A 22,459-nucleotide genomic window follows, 5' to 3' on the forward strand; every position below is an offset into this window, starting at 1 on the left:
CAACATGCAACTGCTTTGTGTAAGACCAAAATCGACAGACTACACTATGTGAGACTGTTAATCCTACCAAGATAGTTTAGGAATGTAGTTGTGGAAAATCAGAACCACAACTCTTCTTATGTACAAGGCCAACATTAAGACACTCTTGGGCTGAAATACAAGCAAGAACTTACTAGAGTGTAGGAAGAAACTGCAGGGGGAGGACCCATTGTTTTGATAGACACAGAAAAACAACAGAGGCTTTGCTTCCACTTGCACTAAAACAGAAGACAAGAGTGCTATGCAAATCACCATCAATAGCTTTACTAATTTCAAGCTTTCTTTCTGTTCATGTGGAAGGAAAGTGATTGTCAAAAATGAAGCCTTACCAAGAAGTTTCTATTTCCCGGGTTTCAACATACAAGTCTATGATCCAGAAAAAAAAAAAAAAGTATCGACAATGAGATCCTAAGAAGCTCCAAAAAGAGTAATCCTAACAATTAAGAAGGCACTATTACAATTCCGGTTTGCTCTTACTTCTTTTCATCTTTGCCTTAAACCTTGATTTTGCCATGAGAGTGTCCACCGTGTTTGTGAAGTTCCCAACTGCCATCACAACGAAAAGGACTCCACAAAATATTACCTGCCAAGATTAGTTCCCATCACTGAACTTTGTTTCGAATAGAAATCGTGCAATTTTAAACATGTCATGAGCTGATTGAAGGAATATGTTCAAACAAATAAGCAGAAGAAAGTATATTACCTGCCATTCAGAGACAACCCCAACAAATGCAGTCTTCAGCAACAAAAATCCAACATATGCCTCAAAACCCTAAATCAAGGCGAAGTCACACCACTATTGTTAGAATTGAACTTCATCTATTATGATGTCTATAACTAGGTCCTTAAAAGGTCGAAACTATGAGAAGTTAATGGAACCTATCAATTCTTTTTAATTGGGTTAACATGGTTGACAGACTCTATATCCTTCAAGTGACCATTCCATGCACATGGTTGTACAATGGTGAAAGATGAAAAAAAAAAAGGGAAAAAAAAACACATTTTATCTCTACATCTAAAGAACTTGGCCAAGGCTACTTACCTGCAAAATGAAGAGCAGAGGATACAACAGCCACAGTTGGCCATCCACACCAGCAGTTTCTCCCCAAACGACATCCATTCTCTTGGCCTAATGTAACAATAAATAAAGATCAGAAAAAATTCTCCATATATGTATCTGAAATAGATATAATCTAAAACAGCATGACATTATTACAAAGAAGTTCCGCTTTAACACCACAGGAAAATGCCACTTAAGCAGCGGCTATAGTTTTTATTCCGTTTTTTGGTTGCTGGGTGCTGTTCACGGGGTTTCGTCGGGGGTGGGGTTGGTTGATATCAAAATACTAATGATTATTTGTACTCACTTCAAGTAGTGAGCAGTGAAATGCAACTGGAATTGCTTACTATTACATTTTTTATCTTTCAGAAGATAAGCGAGGAGCAGTAGGGTTGACGTTGGGTTGCCTTGCTAGTCATTCAACTACACCTGCTGGCTGCTAACACAGATGGTCCTCAGAAAGGATAAAGGAAGGTTGTGGTACGCTAGCTGGTGCAGAGGAAAACTTTTCCAACCTTATGAGCATTAGGCCCGAATTAGAATTTTGCTGGGGCACCCTCCAATTCGAACTTCCCCAATAGATTCAAGTAGCCAACCCCAATTTTTATAGATAAAGTCTTTGATGATGATAGCGGGAAGAAAGATTAGTAGATGAAATATCATAATTTCAGTTACCATATCAAATTAGTACATTTATGTGCACCACAAAAATAAAAACAAAAACAAAAAAGCTGATACCTTTCCCAATGCAATACGGGTATAGAGCCTCTGGCGCTGATACCGATTCTGTAGAAGCATTGCAACGCCTTGCATCATTGCCCATTGTAAAAAAAGTTGTACTCCTTTCTGCACATAACTTAGCTAGTCAATTAGCAATAAGACAAAGTACAATTAGAATTTTATGGGACTATCACTAACCTGTTTCTGGGCACAATTTGGTTGCCCTTTAATTTCCCATGTGAGGCTAACAAGGGCCATAATCATAGCACAATAATGATGGTATATCCACCTGCAAAACCACACCCAGTATGCTTGCTGAAATATTCTTTGTGCCATCAGGGCTAGAAGCCTAGAATACCAAGCAATAACTAACCAAAACCAACAAGCAGCTCAAGAATTTTCATAACGAACAAAGAATCATTTGCAGTCTATCAGAATGTCAGAGGACATTTTTGCTATGCTGCGCATACGTCCTCAAAGCGGTACAATCAACCATGATCAATTCAACCACTTATGAATGAACAATTATTTTACGACTTTCCCATCCAAGCTCTGTGTTTCAGAATTTCTTTAACCAGAGCTCAAATCATGTAATGCATCTGATATAAGCATTATACATAACGCTTCAGAATCAAACTAAAGCATCCTACAAGAATCTTACAGGCATCTAAAACTATAAGATACATAGAAGAGTGCCCACCTCCATGATACTTAGTGCCCTGATAAACAGAAATCCCTAACATCAACTTAGCCAACAACCCAAAAAAGGTAAGTAAACGCAATCATACACTGGACTTAGCAGACACATATCTTGTACCATGTCCAAAACTATTTTGTCCACTTACTCCTACCCACATTAAGTACAAGCAACTTTGCAGAAAGCAATCTTATAAATCTGTCCCAAAATATGCAAAACCTCCTTGCTCAAGTTCGCTGAATTCATCAGTTCCAGATGTTTATACTAACTTTTTTCAAATACATCTCCTTGTAATTCTACCCAAGTCTAAGTTTACATATATAAACAAAATACAGAGAAACCAAATTTGAGTCACTAATTATTAATCCCTTCTTAATCAAATCATTGAAGCCTTTTCACCAAACATTTGGGAGTCAACTACATGAATCCATATACAGGAATTTAGTTCATTCTAAAGCTATGTTCTTTACTAGAATGAATATTGTTTATGTCCTTATTTATCATGTCCAGCAATGCCTTCTTGGCCTACCTTGTCTCATTTTAGCATCTTCTACTTGAGTTCTCTTGAAACATCACAACCTTTGCATTAAACATGCCAAAACCGTCTTACGAAATTTCCCGTTATTTTATCTTCAACTAGAGCTACCCCTACCCTAAACAGAATTGTATTATTTGTTATCCTATCCTTCGTTGTTTCCTGCACATCAAGAGAAACATTCTCATTTCATCTATATTCATCTTTTGAGAATTGCTATTGACCCCTTGCCTGGGAAATATTTATATCATGATCACCAACCGAAATTCAATGATACATACTTCTTATAACCATGAACGGAGCTAAAAGGAATATCCAACGTGCTCTATCCAGATAAGCCAAAGCATCAATTCTGAAAAGGAACACAACCTTGGGTTCTTTGGTGCAAGTATACTTTATTGCGTGACATGTCATGTACAGCTAGTATATATGCAGCTATTACAAAGCTACAGAAGCTAGGCACACAAACATACAAATAGCCACTTGATGTGTCAAATATATACATACATTTGTGCATCCTTTACACATAAGTTCATTGCATTTTGAGTTGATTAAGAGTTAATATTGCCTAAGAAAGCTATATTTGCATATTGTAGGTGTCAAGGCAAGAAAGGGAGGAAAAGAGTGCAAAATGAAGATTTGGAGCCCAGTACTGATTTCCGATCGATCGGCCATATTCCCGATCGATCGGACCTGCCAAAACACCTAAAAATATCATCGAGACAGATTGTATTTCCGATCGATCGGACTATTCCCGATCGATCGGAGTACTATTCACAGCACTGCGCAGTTTCGCGGAAAAGACCCGAATTCACGTGTTTCTAAGCCAAAACGACCCCAACTTGTTTTGGAAACGACATAAGAGTTTGGAGAAGTATAAAAGGACATAAGATAGGGTTTTGGAGGAGAGCTTGGAGGCTGGATTTCGTGCTGCCTCCATGGGAGAGCTTGGAGGTCACCTTGGAGCTTGGAGAAGAAGAGGATCTACAAGGGGGTTTCCTCTCTCCTTTTCTATCCTAGTTTCTATGGTTGATTTCCTTTGTTTAATGATGTATTTTGCTTCCATGAGTGGCTAGATTTCCTACTAGGGTCTTAATGTAACCAAACCTTGAAGATTCAATAAACTTGATTTCCTTATTTCTTGATTTCTCTTTCTCTCTTGATTGTCTATGGGTGTGATTAATGCTTTTGAGTGTTTGGCCATCATTCAATTGATTTGCTGCCTAGATTGAGACCGGAAGGAGATATCTAGGGTTTGCCTCAAGCCATAGATGACATAGGGTGCATGAATCATAGGAATATAGGTTTGTGACTTATGCAATTGCTAAATGATTTCCATAGTTCGTAATGAGTTTTTGATATATTAATCCAATTGTTAAGAATAACAGGGATTTATATTGAAAATACGTTTGATGTATCTAGGAATAGAACATTGAATAGGTTGAGAAATCGATTGTCATTATTGAGAGATGAATTAGGGATTAAGGAATCAAGGGAATTGAATTGGATAGGTGAGGTGAAGTTAAGTACCCTAGTGCTTTCCATCCTTCATTTCATATTTGTGTTTGATTTGTTTTTGTTCTTTTTAATTAGTTTAGTAAAAATCAAAAACCAATCGCTAATCATTTTCTCCAATTTACATAATTGTAGCTTGTTTGACATTGATTTCTTTTGCCAACACATCCCTAGTGGAAACGATAATTTACTCATCTTTATATTACTTGTGCGATTTGTGCGCTTGCAATTAAATCCATATCAAGTTTTTGGCGCCGTTGCCGGGGATTGAGGCAATTGTTTTTTGTGTCAAATTAGGTTTTCAATTGTGTTAATTGGTTTTTATTTTTCTGTAGAAATTCTTTCTCTTGTATGAGCTTGGGAAGACGTTCTATTAATCCGGAATTAATTGGTATTGATTTGGAGATTGAAAGGACTCTTCACAATCTTAGACGGGAGCTTACTAATAATCAAATGGAAGGCATGAGAGACAATCAAGGAAGGGGGAATGTTGGTGATCTTGGTGGAGCTTTAATTGTGAATGATGGTAATGGTAATGGTGGAGGTGCTAATGGAAGAAATGGTGATGAAGCGGTTGAAAACCCTCCTAGGCAATTTGATCATCGATCTCTTGAGGATTGTGCTAAGCCTACTTGGGATACAAACCCTTCAAGCATCCGCTATCCTCCTATCAATGCTACTAATTTTGAGATCAGGCCGGCTATCATCAACATTATCTCTAACTCGGTGGTTTTCTATGGTCTTCCTCATGAAGAGCCCAATGTCCATCTTCGCTCTTTCTTGCATGTGTGCACTACTTTTGGGATTCACGGAGCTTCTAAGGATGCTATTCTCTTGAGGTTATTTCCATTCTCTTTGAGGGATAAAGCTAAGGCATGGTTGATGTCACTTCCTCCCAATTCCATCATTACATGGGATGAGCTTTCAGAGCAATTTCTATCTAAATTTTTCCCTCCGGCGAAAGCGGTTCAAATCCGGAATGATATCATGACTTTCTCCCAATTTGATCTTGAATCTTTCCATGAAGCTTGGGAGAGGTTCAAAGCTATCTTGAGGAGTTGTCCCAATCACGGACTTGCGGAGTGGATTGTTTATCAAGCTTTTTATTCCGGATTGAGTATGTCCACGAGGCAAATGTTAGATGCAGCTGCGGGTGGTTCATTTATGACTAAATCTCAAGAGGATGCTCGAACTTTGCTTGAGAAGGTTGCCAAGACAAATACTTCTTGGCCTACGGAGAGGCTACCACAAAGGCAAGGTAATTCAAGAGATGCCGATGTGATGACCGTCTTGGCCGCTATGGCTAAAAAGATTGACGCTTTAACGGTGAATTCTCATCAAGGAGTGCATGCGGTTCAAGGAATGCCTTTCGTATCTTGTGATTATTGTGGTGCTAGCCATCAAACCGGAGAATGTTTGATTACTAATGCATCTTCTTCTCAAAGCAAGCAAGCTAATGATATTGGAGGTGGGCATTACAATCGGCCAAGAAATGATCCATACTCAAATTTCTACAATCCGGGATTTAGAAATTATCCAAATTTTTCTTGGAGCAACAATCAAAACATGCAAAACCCTCCTCCTCAACAAATGCAGCCCCAAGAGAAGAAGAGGGACATTGATGAAATGTTTGCTAAGATGGTCGGGAGTATGGAGGCATTAGCCAACAACACAAACAACTTCATCAGCAAGACTGATTCTGCATTACAAACCCAAGCATCACTGATTCACAATCAAGGGGCTTCCATTAGAAATCTTGAGATACAAGTGGGGCAATTAGCTAATGCTTTATTTTCTAGAGAAAAAGGGGGACTTCCTAGCCAAACGGAAGTGAATCCGAAAGGGAAGGATCATTGTTATGCTATTACTCTACGGAATGGTAATCTTGTGAAAACTGCTGCCGATCTAGATGCTGAAAAAGCGAAAAAACTGAAAGATGAAGAATTGCAGAAAAATGCAGTTGAGGAAGGACAGAGCTCAAATCCGATCGATCGGACCTCAACCCCGATCGATCGGACCACTACATCAGAAATTGAAAATGGGACAGAGCCTAACTCCGATCGATCGGTCCCAATTCCGATCGATCGGACCACTGTAGCCCAGAATGAGAAAGTTGAAAAAATGCAGAAAAGCAAGAATTTGGAGTCTCGATATGCAATTGAAATGGATTGGCCCGATAGTTCATTGCCAGCACCTCCGGTTAAAGCGTATGTGCCTCCAATTCCTTTTCCACAAAGGTTGAAGAAAACCAAGAATGATTCTCAATTCTCAAAATTCCTTGAGGTGTTCAAGAAATTGCAGATCAATATACCTTTTGCAGAAGCTTTGGAGCAAATGCCTAGCTATGTCAAGTTTATGAAGGAAATTCTTTCTAAGAAGCGGAGGTTGAAGGATTATGAGAGTGTCCAATTAACGGAGGAGTGTAGTGCCATCGTGCAGCAAAAGCTTCCAATTAAGAAGAAAGATCCAGGAAGTTTCACCATTCCTTGCACCATTGGTAGTACGGTAATTGAAAGGGCGCTATGTGATTTGGGAGCTAGTATCAACTTGATGCCACTATCAATAGCCAAGCTCATTGGTTTGCATGAGATTAGTCCAACCACAGTGTCTTTGCAAATGGCGGATAGATCTATCAAGTATCCTATTGGCATGGTAGAGGATGTCTTAGTGAAGGTGGGTGATCTTATGTTTCCGGTTGATTTTCTTATTTTGGATATGGAGGCCAACCCCACTACTCCTATCATCTTGGGAAGACCATTCTTGAGCACCGGGAGAGCTTTGATAGATGTTGAAAAAGGGAAGCTTACTTTGAGAGGTGCGGGAGGTGACCAAATCACTTTTAAAGTGTTTGGAACTAGGAGGCAAGAGGAGATTTCTCAACAATGCCTCCAAGTAGAGTATATTGACATGATCATCCCCGACACTCTTGAGAAGGAAGTTCCATATATTCCGGTGGAAGTTCTTTTAGGCAAAAATTCCAAGGTTGAGCATGAAGTTCCCAAGACAGCCTCACAAGCTGCAATTGAAGTTCAAAAGCCTCAAATTGAAGATCCCACGGAGAAGAAAAAGAAGAGCAAGAAAAAAAAGAAGAGGAAAACCAAGAAAATGAAGAAAAATGTCTATCCTAAGGAAATGGTGGTGATGAAAGCTTATGCTCCTTGCATGGCACCTAAGCAATCAAATGTCAATCCTAAGAAGCCATCAAGGGGAGTCTACACCACAACCCTCAAGGATCCCGGTTGAATTCACAAAGGGGAGTCGGGCTGAAGACTTTAAACCAAGCGCTTTCGGGAGGCAACCCAGGTTGTATTATTCTATCCCTATCTTTTTAGTTTTATTTTCACCTATTACATGCATTGAGGACATTGCATATTTTAAGTGTGAGGGTGGGAATTTAGGTTTCTAGTTTTTGTTAAATAATAAAATTTTTGACTTCCAATTTAGGTTTCTAGTTTTTGTTAAATAATAAAATTTTTGACTTCAAATGCCTTATGTCATGTCACTCTTGAGTGTATTTGGATGAATTTTGTGATCCTTGAAGCATTGATGGATCTTGCTATGGACATTCTTTCCAATTGAGTTTTCCTATCTTGAAAATTGTTTTGTCCATTGTGCCTTTCTGAATATGGAACACATGATTGTGGGGTATGAAATATGACTTGACTTTGGCATTTGTGGTTGTTTAAGATCAATTTGATTCTAAATAGCACTACTTGAGCAATACAAAATGAAAAAAATAAAAAAAAAATAAAAAAAAAATTCGTTTATGAATAAATGGTTTCTTTCATAAGTTTTCTGCTGAGTAACCGGGCCTCTTGCCTAGCAAGCAATGAGTTTCGCGTAAAAATGTAGGAAATGAATGTTAGAGTACCTTGATGACTAGTTTAACCTCGTAGCCTTTTTGACTCGGGTAATTAGATCCGTTGGGGTGTCTTAACACCTAGTGCCCTAAGCCAACTGGATTGGGAGTCATTGGTCGAAAGCTCGTTACATGGGTCATTTAGAAAGCTTAAGGAGGTTGAGCATTGCACAAGTCACCTTTGAGAAGAAAAAGAAAAAAAAAATGTGAATAAGAATGAAGTTTGAATAAATGCTCATTGTATTTGCTTTTGGATTCTTATTGTTCTTGGAAGACTACATGGCCATTGTTTAGGTCACTTTGAAGCCAAATATCAAGTGAAATCCATTATGTGCATCAATTCTAGAATTTATAAGCAAAGTGGATGAGATAAGATTCTTGAAGGAATGCCTTTATTGGTTTGAATGCCCTAATGTTTGGTTTGTTAATGTGGATAGGGTTGCAATTGTGAATCCGTTTTATACTCTTGTTGATGACATGAATTTTGGCATTGAATTTGTTTAATGTTTGTGGGTATCATTCTGGTAAACCCTCAGGAGACACAACTCCTCCTACTAGGGACACCTAGGGGTTTAAAGGCTTGTGGCACATGTTAAGTGTCATCGTGAGCCCTACGAAAGTGGCATAGATTAGTTGCTTATTTGGAGTAGGTCTTTGTTGTTTTATTTTTCATTTGAGCTTAACAGAAAATACTCTTTCCCTCTATTCATTCTCAACTTGCTCGAGGACGAGCAAAGGTTAAGTGTGGGGGTGTTTGATGTGTCAAATATATACATACATTTGTGCATCCTTTACACATAAGTTCATTGCATTTTGAGTTGATTAAGAGTTAATATTGCCTAAGAAAGCTATATTTGCATATTGTAGGTGTCAAGGCAAGAAAGGGAGGAAAAGAGTGCAAAATGAAGATTTGGAGCCCAGTACTGATTTCCGATCGATCGGCCATATTCCCGATCGATCGGACCTGCCAAAACACCTAAAAATATCATCGAGACAGATTGTATTTCCGATCGATCGGACTATTCCCGATCGATCGGAGTACTATTCACAGCACTGCGCAGTTTCGCGGAAAAGACCCGAATTCACGTGTTTCTAAGCCAAAACGACCCCAACTTGTTTTGGAAACGACATAAGAGTTTGGAGAAGTATAAAAGGACATAAGATAGGGTTTTGGAGGAGAGCTTGGAGGCTGGGGAGCTGGATTTCGTGCTGCCTCCATGGGAGAGCTTGGAGGTCACCTTGGAGCTTGGAGAAGAAGAGGATCTACAAGGGGGTTTCCTCTCTCCTTTTCTATCCTAGTTTCTATGGTTGATTTCCTTTGTTTAATGATGTATTTTGCTTCCATGAGTGGCTAGATTTCCTACTAGGGTCTTAATGTAACCAAACCTTGAAGATTCAATAAACTTGATTTCCTTATTTCTTGATTTCTCTTTCTCTCTTGATTGTCTATGGGTGTGATTAATGCTTTTGAGTGTTTGGCCATCATTCAATTGATTTGCTGCCTAGATTGAGACCGGAAGGAGATATCTAGGGTTTGCCTCAAGCCATAGATGACATAGGGTGCATGAATCATAGGAATATAGGTTTGTGACTTATGCAATTGCTAAATGATTTCCATAGTTCGTAATGAGTTTTTGATATATTAATCCAATTGTTAAGAATAACAGAGATTTATATTGAAAATACGTTTGATGTATCTAGGAATAGAACATTGAATAGGTTGAGAAATCGATTGTCATTATTGAGAGATGAATTAGGGATTAAGGAATCAAGGGAATTGAATTGGATAGGTGAGGTGAAGTTAAGTACCCTAGTGCTTTCCATCCTTCATTTCATATTTGTGTTTGATTTGTTTTTGTTCTTTTTAATTAGTTTAGTAAAAATCAAAAACCAATCGCTAATCATTTTCTCCAATTTACATAATTGTAGCTTGTTTGACATTGATTTCTTTTGCCAACACATCCCTAGTGGAAACGATAATTTACTCATCTTTATATTACTTGTGCGATTTGTGCGCTTGCAATTAAATCCATATCACCACTCAAGCCATCGATACATATGGACAGCCACTTCATGCAAGAAAGCAACAAAAATTTACTTTCCCAGCAGCGCAAGACTCTTCATTATGGCCTTCCTTCCAGAAGAAAATAACATGGATTTTTCCCCAAAAAAGGCTAGGCTAGCGTTTCTAATTTAACTTAGACCACCACAAGTGTCCAACCCAATTCAGTAATTAACGATAGTGTGGCAATAAGGATGCATGCTTGTTCAGATAACTGGAATCACCCAGACCACCATGCGTTAACAGAGTGGTTACAAGTATTTAGACTTTCATTTCCCATGTCAGCACACAAGTTAAACATGTAAGTTCAATCAGAAAAGGGAAAGAGAAAACAATTGCCATGAGTAGAATTCGCAGCATGGACTAAGATGACCGCCAAAGACTCCAAGACAATTTACCATGGACGAATATCACTTCCATTAACTCTCAAAATGTTCTCTCTCAAAGCCAAACCAGTATAGAGGAACAACAACCACGCCTGGCAAAGGGTTATTAAGAAGAAAAGGAAGTCAATTACAAAACTAGCATTCACATAAGAAAATGCAGAAAGAGTGATATCATGAAATACCTGGTACAACTGAACTGGGAATGTGGGAAAGCAACCATTCCAGATCCAAGATCTCAGAATCAGTAGAGTTGCTGGAAAAATAAGGAACAAGAGCGCTGTTCTATCCTGATGAATTAAAAGAGATATCAATTCAAAACATGAGTCTTTTCCATATCTAAAGCAGATAATAAAAGGAGGAACTCACCCTGTAACTGTTGTACTCCTCCTTGACCTTCAATTGGACGTCCTTGCGGGAGGCACGCACATTGATAGGACCCAAAAACATTCTCAAAAAGGCAGCTGTAGCGCATAGCAGAGAAGAGCAGAACCAATGCACGATTGAGCGAATTAAGAAAACCCAATTGAAATTAACAGCAAAAGTATTTGCTTCTGATTAAGTATAAGATAATGAAACAGCAGGTACCCTGAGGCTTGGAAGGAAGAAAAGCGGCGGCATCACCGTCATGGAGGAAACACCTAGCCCTCTGCAAATCATCGTGGAGCTTCTCAGCGAGCTTGGGATCGATTAGCTTGCTGGAGAGGATGGAATCAAGGAGGGAACGGAGGCGGCGGATGGAGGATTCGAGCGAGAGAGCCCGCTGCCGCAGAGAATTCTCATCGCTGAAGGTCCTCGATATGTACGTCGACGCCGAGTCCTGAAGCTCCTTTGCCTGCTCCACCACTCTGCCCACTTCCTCCTCTACCTTCTGCGGCGATTGCTCTCCTGAATTCTCCATTACTTCCAACCGATCCCTTAACCCACTTCACAAAATTGACGTTTATATCAATACCAAACGATTTTGGGACTCAAGACTCGATTTTTGGCAATCAAAACTCCGAATCTCAACAACCCAACAACAAACGCCTCTATTACTGCCGCCTCCTCTTCACGCAACCCAAAAGAACAACTACCCAATAACAGAAACAGTCACTAACGATTACGATTGAAATAGAGAGTGTCTTCAAGTCGAAGACTGACAAAAGAAAGAAAGATGAGGAGGAGGAATCCGAAAGAGATGTGATTTCGTTGTCTTTTCGGTAACATAACCTCTTCTTCCTCTCTTTGGACGCACAATTTTATGTGGAGTGAAGCAGACGAATTCTGACTTTGTCCCCACACAACTAATATTTTTCTAATTATCACTACAACTCATAACTAATGCAGTCATTTTTTTTATATACACAAATGACAAATAGCAAGAGTCTCATCATTCATTATTCGCATCCACAAGGACCACAACTACTAATGACCTGACTTTACATGCACTAGAAAAAGCAATCTTTATGCTGTTTTAGAAGAGATTGTGATCATTCAATCACAGGTCATAAAAATGGTTCATTTTGTTCATGTGATGGCAGGGTAAAGGAGCTGAGAATGACAAATTGCTTAATTACAGTTACTTGTATGTATGGATTGTTTGTAGGTAAGCAACAAGAAGAAAAGTAGATGGGAATGTACAAAGATTCTTCCCTTTCTTTTTGTACAAAGCTGAAGACTGAAGCTCTTGAGCTCTTCCATGGTATTTATCTATTTTTTTTTCAATTTATAGATGCTATTTTTATTGTAGTATTTGTCGATAGATAATCTTGAAGTCAAAGAAATTAATCAAACACTCTCCTACCAGCACCATGTACGACTCCTTTTAGTAGAGTCCCATTTCCACCCAAGCATGGATCTTGCAGGGCACAGAAGAACATTAGCACCAAATTATAATGGCTAATTTGAAACTTGAAGTTCAAGTTGAAAGGAAATTCTTAACTTTCCATTTCAGTATCTTAAAAGAATACATGACTTAATTAGTAAACCTATCCTCTTCCCATCTAGTAGGAAAAGTATCCTTGGATCAAAATTCTTAGTGAACATAGTAATTCCACAACACAGGCAGTTTTAAATGATCATGCAAGAATGGGAAAAAAAATCAAGGGAAGGAAAGTAGAGAAAGATCCTGTCATATCTACTACTGTTGTTCTTGTGATTTTTGAGGTTGAGCAGTCCAATAGGTTTTGACAGCAACAAGAATTTTCTCTGGATTAAAAGGTCCACTTTCATGGTCCATAATTTGACTCTTCCATCTCATACCATCTGTTATACTCTTGATCTTCACAAGGATCTCTACTGTATCTCTGAACACAACTGTCCCTTCTGGCCTCAGGATTCTATCCATCTCCAGCAAAATATAGGTGATATCGCACCTTCAATATAAAAACATCAAACACACACATTCAACCTCTCAGAAATTAAGATATTGATCATTGTAAGTATAAAAACCATCTCAGATTCTTACCTGTCCTGATATATACTGAATACATTGCCGGCATGGATGAGATCATAGGTTCTTGGATACGTGGAGAAGGCCTCACACCAATCCTGATACGTACCAATGAACCCTCTTTCGTAGATTATGCCTAATGTATCTTTTTCTGATTTGGCAGGGACTACATTCATAACCCACACAGGATATTTTGTAAGGGTTGCAGCGAATCCGCCAAGGTGAGCATTCATGTCCATCACATTCCTGTATCGACCTTGGGTTAAGGGACTAATAATCCGCTTGTAATGTGACACCCTCTCCTTCCACACTTGGTTATCCTCCTGGAATTTCTCATCAGTAATGCCTGGAATTGAGCCACTGCTAATCCTTGGAGGCACTGCAAATGCACGTTCCGGCCATTTCTCCACTGAACCACCAGCAACTTCCTCTTCACTGCTTACCTCTGGCAATGGTGTTATGCAAGTTTCCATGTCTCTGTACCTTTTTTATTACTAGGGGTTAGGTTTTAGCATATTCAATAAGTAAAGCTTTGAACGGTGAAGGAGAATTCGCGCTTTGGATTCCAACGATTTGTTAAGGATTTCATGATGATAACATAAATAAGTAATGACTTATAGTGTGACAGACAAGGTAAGAGAAAGTACCAAGCTGCATCTGGATTATCAGATTTGCAAATGTGAGGTGTTTTGTAGACCTTCCTGCTCTTAATGCACTGAATGTGGTTGATGGGCTTTTGCCAAATTGAAAGGTCATCCTTCTCAATTAATTTCTTCCAGCACAGGCTTTTCGCGACATTTTCAATGGCATCCTGCTCTTCTTTCAAATCTTCTTGTGTTCTTTCCCAGCCTCTCCAGTATTTCTTCCAGCGAATAGGAGGTCCGGAGAGTATCCAGTAGCCTCCAGGCCTCAAAACTCTGTCCACTTCAATTAGATACATACCTTCTGTTGAAAATTAAACAAATTCTCAGCTGACATGGAAAACACATCTGCAACTTATTGAAGAATGAGAAAATGAGGCAATGGTTTCTGAAAGCAGCTTACCATACTTATGCCAAGGTATTAGGCAACGGGAACAATGAGCCATGTCGAAAGCCCTTGCAGGATAGGGAATTCTCTGTGAAGCCATGATGCCAATCATGGCAGGGACTCCCCTCTCCAATGCAAATTGGACCTGTGCTTCATGGGTATCCCTTGGTGCAAAGGACATCGCTACAATGTTTCTCTTCAACAGGTATGCACCCCAACTTGCAACCTTAAACACCCACAAAGACCAAAACCACTCAGGTAAATAAGATCACTGCAGTGTAAAAGACAAATTCATGGCCTAATCTATATACTTACACCACAGCCTGTGTCAATTGCAGTTCTGATGCTTCCGTCTGTAAGAGGGATTAGCTTGTTAATGTCATCAATGTAAGCATCAGCTCCACGAGGGAACATTGTGCCTCCTCCAGGGAATCTGAATCGGTCACCTTCCACTTGAATCCAATTCTGAACAGCTTTTTCAATGCTAAGCTCCTTGTGGGGAATATTGTCATACCAAGCATAGTCACGGCTCTGAGGCCATTTGAAAGGGGTCTTATACTTTGGTGGTGCAGGAATCAAGCAGAGAAGGAGCTCCTCCTTTTTGGGGCAATGCCTTTCTCTGTATTTCAACATGTTTCGATCAAATTTCCTCCCTCTAATTGGATCTTGGCAAGGAGTGTATTCACTATATTGTATATCACATGGTGGGAACTTCTGTGCTTCACTGGTTCTGTTAATCTCCACCCTATGATGGCTTTCAAAGTCCAATTCAACCGGCAACGACGAAGATGATGATGACGATGATGAGGATTGATCCTCATTTGTGGACAGTCCAGGCTGACAACCTATTCTGTTGTAGACCTCAGATGGCTTGGTGGGTGCAGTACTGCCCTGCCAAGCTCCCAATACGTAAAACACTATGCAGAGGCCACTCACTCCCAGGATCCATGTGATACGCTTCCTCTGGTTTTCTAACTGATGATGCTTTGGAGATCCACCAGCCATTGCAGTTTATTATAACCTGCCAGTATTAGCAATGATAATATATCAAATTAGAATCAGAGTATTCTGATACTGATGAAAATGTTGAAATAATATCTCAATAGTGACCGAAAGTTTCCTTTTTTATCACAGCAACCCTTTTGTGTCTTCAATTTGTTATTGGAAACAGGAAAGAAAGAACAAGTGCTCAATCCAGCATGGAAAGCATAAACAAATGGTTAAAACTATAATATGTTTGATCAATAAACACAGAAAAACAGAGCAAATAATAGTCAGAGAGATTACAGAAAGACAAGAAGTTGAAGAGGATGAAGACGGTACATAGCTCTACAAATCACACTACAGAAGAACAAAAAACATTGTGAGGTACGTCATAACATAAAGTTGACACCTTTGTTTCCAGAAATAGAACTAACAACAACAGGTTCTCCCTCAAAAACTTGAATGGTTTCAACTCCTCTTCTTTTTTCTTTCCTTTTTTTCTTTTCTCTGTGAACATTCGTTTCTTCTGATTAACTCAAGAACCCCAAAAAAAGAAGAGCAACCTTTATACCTGAAATGCAAAGAACCCACAGAGAAGCATCTAGCTAGTACTACAAGACTACAAGCAAACGGATTCGATAAACATTGAAAATGACATTTTAGAGAGGGAGAAAGATATAGAGAAGCATACCTGATATAGTTGATCAAATCTTCCTGAATCTCAAGATAGAAGTTTTATTGAAAACAAAATGGAAATTTTTGGGTAATTGGGTTCATTTTTTATTAATTTTTAAATAATAAAATGAAGAAAAACTTGGGTTGGGTGCCAAGACAAACGGAAGGATCTAGGAAAAGTTGCAGGCAGACATGAACGCTGAGAGAGAGAGAGAGAGAGGGTTATTAAAAAGAGTTATTAATCATATATAGCAAAATATAAAAATGGTTAACAAGGAAGGAAAGGTGGAAAGTCTCCGCCATTACAGGAGGAGGTGAGTGGTTACTGGTGACTGGTTTGGGTAAGTGAGATTGATTTATTTTTGTTAAATACCAAGAAAAGAAACCAAAGACCAAAGAAAAAGAGGTAGAAGAAGCTAAAAAAGAGAAAATTTACCAGAAATGGAGGAAGGGGAAAAGAGAGAGAGAGGAGTTGGATTTGGTCTAAGAGAAGACAAGGCAGTGGCAGAAGCTGAGCATCTACAGGAGAATAACCAGCCTCTTTTCACTCCCATCCTATATCTTCCATCTTCTCAGGAAGACATCAAACACACACTACTTGATACCTTTGACAACATTTGCTCTCCAATGATATCGTAAAATTCGGACAAAACACAAAATTAAAGCTAACATTGCATACAAAAATTACACTTCATTATGATAGCTAGTGGGTTTTTCTTTACTTTTCTTTTTAAACTCTTTAGTGTTTGAAAAAAGAGGATTTTTTAGTTTTTTTTCTGACAAAGTATAACAGAGACGCAGTGATTTAGTAGGTTTTTGCTTTTTGTAGACCATAGTTTCGCATGATGGGGTGTACCTGTGTGCAAGTGTACATGAAAATACCCTGTTCGTCAGGCCTAGAAAAGTAGAGAAACAACTGGTACGTGGGATTGCGGGGGCCTGCTTTCATATGACCCAGATCCCAGAGTTGACCATTGGACAGCTGAGTAGGTTTTGTGTACCGACAAGCAGAGAGAAGATGTTAAAAATTGACAACAGTGATTCTTTGTGAGCATTAAAAGAGAAAAAGAAAGGAGTAGAGAGCCACAGCCAATAAGGAGCCAAAGAGATTAAAAAAAAGATGGTATGTTTTGGACGCTCTTTGTGGAACTTTAATGATGTTCATGCCTCATGCATGCCCATGCAGTAATGACTTCTGTTCTTGTCTATCTCGTGATAGATAGAGTACTAGAGAAATAGTGGGACCATGAGATGGTGATAATGATGAGGAGGAGGAGGAGCATCCAATGACTATCGTGAGTTGTATCATCAAAACATGCAAATTCCCCAGACGTCATGTCTTCTGTTTTGGATAGGGATTTCCATGACACAACAAAAATTCTCCCATCAACCTCTCATTTGATTCATTGAGTAGCTCTTACAAACCCTCACGCAAAGCATTATTCCATTGACAAGCAAATTTCATAAAGAAAGAAAAAACGAGGAACAGAACCTGCAAAGGACAACATCACTGTCTTTGTTTATCTAAGCTTACCTTAGGGACCCAGATTTTGAAGTACAACTTGGATTCTTGCACAAGTTAATTAAAAAAATTGGACCTCTCTTACAACTAATTGTATTTATCATATAATGTTAATGACATTGATTAATATCTAAAAACAGTGAAGCATCAGCATTACTACTCTGCAAAATAAAGAAAGAATCATCAGAGCCAGCCTCACATCTTGAGGCCAGATAATATCTAAAATGGTGCCATGATATTTTAACAAATCACATGCAGGGTCATTAATTTACATTGTCAATCACATGCAGAGACAAGCGGAGTCATTAATTTACATTGTCCAAGGTGCATTCAAGACTTTCGGTCACTTACCGTGCAGCTCCAATTTGTTAATTGTGGTGGCCAGCTCCAATTGGGAACGGTAGTATCTGGACATCGCAACCTCCATCACATGCTTGCACCACAGAGTAATGAGCGGACACTGCCAAGAGCTTGAAAGGTTAAGAAATGCTAGGACCGGTATCATCTGATCCAGAATCTATGCTAACTATGATTTTCAATGATTCTCCATGGCCCCACAGCTCTTGCCTGGATTCCAACCACTCCGACCTCCTCTCCAACTACCCCTGTTGCAATACGGATCCTCAAACTAAGCTGCAGTTTCTTCATACAGTACATTTACATACACAGATGTAAAAAATCAAGGCCAGTGTCTGCAGCGGTATAATGTATTGCAAAAATGCAAACTCTTGCAACCCAGATAGACCATATTGAACACAAGATCACTATATGCTGTTTTCCAACTTCTCAAATCTAAGCGCAACTGCATGGCGGTTTCTGTCTGTGTACACCTCAATTAGTGATCGTATTGTATTGCCTTGGAAATCATCGCTTTCTTTTGGTTTCCTGAGGAACTTTCAAACTCAGACTGCGTATTTGTCTCACCTAATGAGCAGCATAGCAGCTTAAACCACTCCTTGAGAAATGAGGCTTACTACACGAGATACAATAAGAGGAAAGGAAAATATTTTGAGAAAACTCCCAGCAAAGAAACGTACAGAAAGATAATGATGATAAGAATATGTTAAAGAAATGAATAATAACCAACTCCATTGAGCCTGAAGAACTAGCCATCAACAAACAAAAGCATTTCAATATCCGAGTTCACAGATTATGAAAAATTGTTCAATCTTTTACAATTTGCTACAGTCAAACATTGTTCTTTACAACTAAACCATCTTATAATCCCCATGTAGTGACTTTCTTCAGCCAGGTGGCCATCAATAATCATTCAATAGATAACTAGACAAGCCCGAGATGTGAGTGCATAATGAAAACCTAAATGCACTGTAATTGATAGCCACATTATACATTTATACCAGACCCTAAACGCACAATCAGCAGCAACAGGGCAACACTTACAAGAAGTAGCCATTTTTGGTGGTACACACTGATGAGGCGTCTGGTTACAACAAAAGAAGAAGTAGTAATATTTAGTGTTGTCCATTTTAAGGGCATGGGAAAAAATAGTTACCAACCATGATGGAAAACCAAATAAAATGAACCATAAAAGAGTTACAAAAATCTGATTCCCAAAGATCGCATAGCAATGTATACTGTGCGAATGCGAATTTATATTCGTCCCCACCCGACAGCTTAATCTATTGGAAGAACTGGTGATTCTACACATTAACAGTTTCCTAATTCCAGAAAGCAAGTGAAAATTGGGAACATCAGAACTATGGAAAACAAACCGACCTTACAGTAGTCTTCAAGCATTCGATGACAGAGCTGATAGCAGAGTTGTTGCCAATACAGAATTCCAGCGTCTTTCCAAAAGAATCCAGTATGAAAGTCCAAGAAGAAGGATTTAACTCGACAGTAGTACAATGACAGATTCCATGGATCTGGAAACGCAGAGACAACAGAGCAGTGGTACGTAAGATTAATTAATATAAACAACAGACACACAAATATTTGAAGAGAATAGTGTATAATTACCAGCTCAACAACTTGAGACAATGTGGGGATCGTATAATGCCTTAGATTAGGAGTAGCATTCGCAGCCAGTTCCAAGAGAAAAATAAAATCGGAGGTTACCTCGTGAGGAGTCGGAGGCGGCAGAGAGGAGACAGTTCGAATTGGAGAAGAGTAGACGAGGAGTAGGTGTCCAATTGTTGAACGACGAGGAGTGCTCGTCAAGGTTTCGTCCCTGAGTGACAGAAACGTCGTCCTCCATGTCCTAACAAACGAGGAAGACGACGACGCTGACGCTGACATTACTTTCGATTAGAAGCCAAAACGATTCAATAAATCCGATCACTTGCACCCCGCGCTCATTATCGAATTACCGATTTCTTCAACCGCCGGCGCTGTGGCTATGACGCCGATGAGAGAGTGACAGTCCGGTGTGAGCTTTCAAATTCAACGCGGCTATGCATTAGCCCAACCCAACAAAAAGAATACTGGGCCCTAAACCTAATTCACTACACTGTATTGTCGGCTTTATAGTGAAGTTGGACAGATTGGCGGCCCATTCTTATCCAAACCCTAGTTGGAGTGTTGGACTAAGGCTGTTGGGCCGAACCAGCCTCCACTTATTAGTTTATCGACCCAGGCCAATTAGAAGCGGATCTTCTTCTATTAAAAGACCCCACATCATAAAGACACAAACGTTTTACGCATTAGAGGAAGAGACTGTTCAGTTGCCTTGGACTCAAGGCAAAGGAATTCTTAATGCTTGTCCAAATTAATTCGTGTTAGGTGTTCAGAATTTATGGCTGTATTTTGTCTTGTCTATTAGCAGAGACTAGAGAGTTGTAGTGGTTGTAGTGAAGCAGTGACTCAATGGGTCCAAATCAATGATATGTCCATTTTTTAACGTGGGCCGTGTGGGCCTCCTATCATTCCCTGTCTGGACGACTCTTCTTCACATAAAATCATAATAGAGACTGAAGAAGAGGTGTCTACTTTTCTCTCCCAACTTAATACAACCAAAAAAACCAGTCACTCGTTTTGTCTGTTTCAGAGCTTATCCACTGCAAAACCCATCACCATTTTCTCACACCAATTCAAAAAAGGCCGCCGAGTTGAGTGGTTTTTTCTTTATCTGTTGGGTCGGATTTATCCCAATATATTTTCTCAATCTTATCAAGAATAATACTGTAAAGGATAACTTTCTCAAACGAAAATGGCATATAAAACATATAGTAAAAATATAGTAAAACCACCATTGCACGTATGCATTTCTTAGCTTCTCTAATATCTATAAATAAAATCCCAGTCTCTGCTCACAAGAAATCTCTCTCTCTCTCTCTCCCTCTCCCTCTCCCCTCTCTCTCTCTTTCTACCTGTCTCTAATAATTAGCGGCTAAGTTTTCAAGAGCCAGAACTAAATGAGGCAAGAGCCGGAGACAGAAGTAGCAGCTCCATTGCCACCATGTGCTCCTCACAGCAGCTCCTGCAGGTGGTGGCCTTACTCCAACTCCAATGATTTTGAAGCCAATGCAGCATTGATCCTCATCATTCTATCCACAGCACTCATATGCGCTCTTGTTCTCAATACAGCAATCCGCTGTTTCTTGCGTCGCAGCAGGGAGCCTAGCAGACCTGAAGAAGATGGGGGAAAACCAGACATGGAAGCAGCCTTGGTGGTGGCTCCAACGATTGTGTTTTCTGCAGGGATGAAGTTGGCAGGGACAGAGGCAGAGTGTGCTATTTGCTTGTCAGAGTTTGTGGAAGGTGAGGGGATACAGGTTTTGGGAAGGTGCAAGCATGGTTTTCATGTGCAATGTATTCAGAAATGGTTGTCTTCCCACTCTTCTTGTCCCACTTGTCGTCGGAGTTGTCTCGCCTCGTCCACTTCATCTTCAGAAGAAACTGAGATCTGCTGCCCTGAAAATGGTGACAATACACAGATACAGATACATAGTGGTGCCAGACAGAGCACCATTGAACTTCTTTGAAGGCATACCTTTCGCAAATCAATAGTTGTCTTAGGTAGCAAGTGTTTTCTTCCTTACCTACGACTACCAGCTATCACCAGATTCCCTTTTCTTTTTCTTTTTTTTTCTCTCTGATTTGTATACAAATCCTTTGAAGCATGTAAGGCTTGATGCAGATGTGTGCAATATATTAGATAGAAAGAGAGATTCAAGCAACAGTATTGGAAATACCCTCCTTCTCCACCATGTCAGGAAACTATGAGTGATTGAAAAAACAAAACGAGGCAAAACGTATAGATGGGACTAGAAAGCCAAAGAACTTAAAGCAACTTGATATCCCATGAAGCTACCTGAACTAATTTGCTAGCTGAAAACCATATAGAATTCCAGTAGTCTGTACCACTTCATTGCAGAACTGCTCACGTGGAAACAAATCTTCACACAGATAATGCAAGATATACTAATATGGTAACAACAAACATGTATTCAAGGCACTCAGCTGCTGGATAGCAAAGCAAACTTGGTGCCAATGATGACAACAAAAGGACAGCAAGTAAGGCTCGCGAGGCCAGAAAACTTACAAGGCTGATATCCCCAGTTGCATTCAGAGAAAACCAACCACAAGATTCCAAACTAATTTGTCAAAAAATGCAATTGCTAAAGGCCAAAGTAGTTCAGCAGATACAGAAATTGAGCAGTAATCTCATGCTGCCAACTACACAACTACTTAGTGCATAGATGCCAAAAGAAGAAATAGATCAAAAAATTTGAGACTCCCAACACACATCAGCTTGCTTGCAACATTACTAATGATCCACAAAATTAAATCAGTTCGAATTACCAAATATTGCAAAATATTGTGTTGAAATTAGTAGTTCATAAACAGGACTTACAGGAGTTGGTAGAACCTGAATCATGAAAGTGGAACATATAAGCGAGATATTTCTTGACATGTACAGGCAATCCATTAGCAAAGAATGCAAGACATTAACTATACATACCATATAACATTACTTTTCTTC

The 22,459-nt window shown here is 39.4% G+C and overlaps 3 protein-coding genes and 1 non-coding gene across 7 annotated transcripts; 1 reads left to right on the forward strand and 3 right to left on the reverse strand.

Moving 5' to 3' along the window:
* Nucleotides 1–276: 276 nt before the first annotated feature.
* Nucleotides 277–12,089, reverse strand: LOC120016684 (transmembrane protein 120 homolog). The gene is made up of 9 exons (XM_038869588.1): nt 11,459–12,089; nt 11,240–11,334; nt 11,056–11,160; nt 10,886–10,965; nt 2,018–2,108; nt 1,838–1,945; nt 1,082–1,168; nt 743–811; nt 277–622 (listed from the first exon to the last, which is right to left on the reverse strand). Exons 1-9 carry the CDS (start codon nt 11,769–11,771, stop codon nt 494–496), a joined length of 1,077 nt encoding a protein of 358 aa, XP_038725516.1. The 5' UTR covers nt 11,772–12,089; the 3' UTR covers nt 277–493.
* LOC119980167 lies at nt 5,538–5,642 on the reverse strand. Its single transcript, XR_005463805.1, has one exon. It is a non-coding gene; the product is annotated as a small nucleolar RNA R71 (small nucleolar RNA).
* Nucleotides 12,090–12,781: 692 nt separating the features above from the next.
* Nucleotides 12,782–19,977, reverse strand: LOC120016683 (probable methyltransferase PMT18). 4 transcript variants are annotated; one of them, XM_038869583.1, is made up of 8 exons: nt 19,594–19,977; nt 19,252–19,400; nt 17,866–18,487; nt 14,649–15,354; nt 14,349–14,559; nt 13,952–14,249; nt 13,320–13,787; nt 12,782–13,227 (listed from the first exon to the last, which is right to left on the reverse strand). In XM_038869583.1, the coding sequence occupies exons 4-8, from the start codon at nt 15,336–15,338 to the stop codon at nt 12,993–12,995; spliced, it is 1,902 nt and encodes a 633-aa protein (XP_038725511.1). In that variant the 5' UTR covers nt 15,339–15,354; nt 17,866–18,487; nt 19,252–19,400; nt 19,594–19,977; the 3' UTR covers nt 12,782–12,992. The 4 variants fall into 4 exon arrangements, with proteins under 4 accessions (XP_038725511.1, XP_038725513.1, XP_038725514.1 ...); XM_038869585.1 differs by lacking the exons at nt 19,252–19,400; nt 19,594–19,977 and having other exon boundaries at nt 17,866–18,720; XM_038869586.1 differs by lacking the exons at nt 17,866–18,487; nt 19,252–19,400; nt 19,594–19,977 and adding an exon at nt 16,009–16,696.
* Nucleotides 19,978–20,717: 740 nt separating this feature from the next.
* Nucleotides 20,718–21,665, forward strand: LOC119980084 (RING-H2 finger protein ATL79-like). Its single transcript, XM_038822740.1, has one exon. The coding sequence runs from the start codon at nt 20,889–20,891 to the stop codon at nt 21,456–21,458; it is 570 nt and encodes a 189-aa protein (XP_038678668.1). The 5' UTR covers nt 20,718–20,888; the 3' UTR covers nt 21,459–21,665.
* The last annotated feature ends 794 nt before the right edge of the window (nt 21,666–22,459 follow it).

The sequence above is a fragment of the Tripterygium wilfordii genome, chromosome 15 (genome assembly GCF_013401445.1).
Source record: "Tripterygium wilfordii isolate XIE 37 chromosome 15, ASM1340144v1, whole genome shotgun sequence".
Lineage (NCBI taxonomy): Eukaryota > Viridiplantae > Streptophyta > Magnoliopsida > Celastrales > Celastraceae > Tripterygium > Tripterygium wilfordii.

Bases quoted from the DNA above. Each gene is read 5' to 3' on its own strand.
- LOC120016684 (XM_038869588.1), bottom strand. From the start codon at position 11,771: ATGGAGAATTCAGGAGAGCAATCGCCGCAGAAGGTAGAGGAGGAAGTG. The intron at 11,335-11,458 runs GTACCTGCTGTT...TATGCGCTACAG, and splicing joins TCTTCCTTCCAAGCCTCAGG to CTGCCTTTTTGAGAATGTTT. The intron at 1,169-1,837 runs GTATCAGCTTTT...TTGTTACATTAG, and splicing joins CCCGTATTGCATTGGGAAAG to GCCAAGAGAATGGATGTCGT.
- LOC120016683 (XM_038869583.1), bottom strand. From the start codon at position 15,338: ATGGCTGGTGGATCTCCAAAGCATCATCAGTTAGAAAACCAGAGGAAG. The intron at 14,560-14,648 runs GTAAGTATATAG...TGGGTGTTTAAG, and splicing joins CAATTGACACAGGCTGTGGT to GTTGCAAGTTGGGGTGCATA. The intron at 14,250-14,348 runs GTAAGCTGCTTT...AATTTTCAACAG, and splicing joins AATACCTTGGCATAAGTATG to AAGGTATGTATCTAATTGAA.
- LOC119980084 (XM_038822740.1), top strand. From the start codon at position 20,889: ATGAGGCAAGAGCCGGAGACAGAAGTAGCAGCTCCATTGCCACCATGT.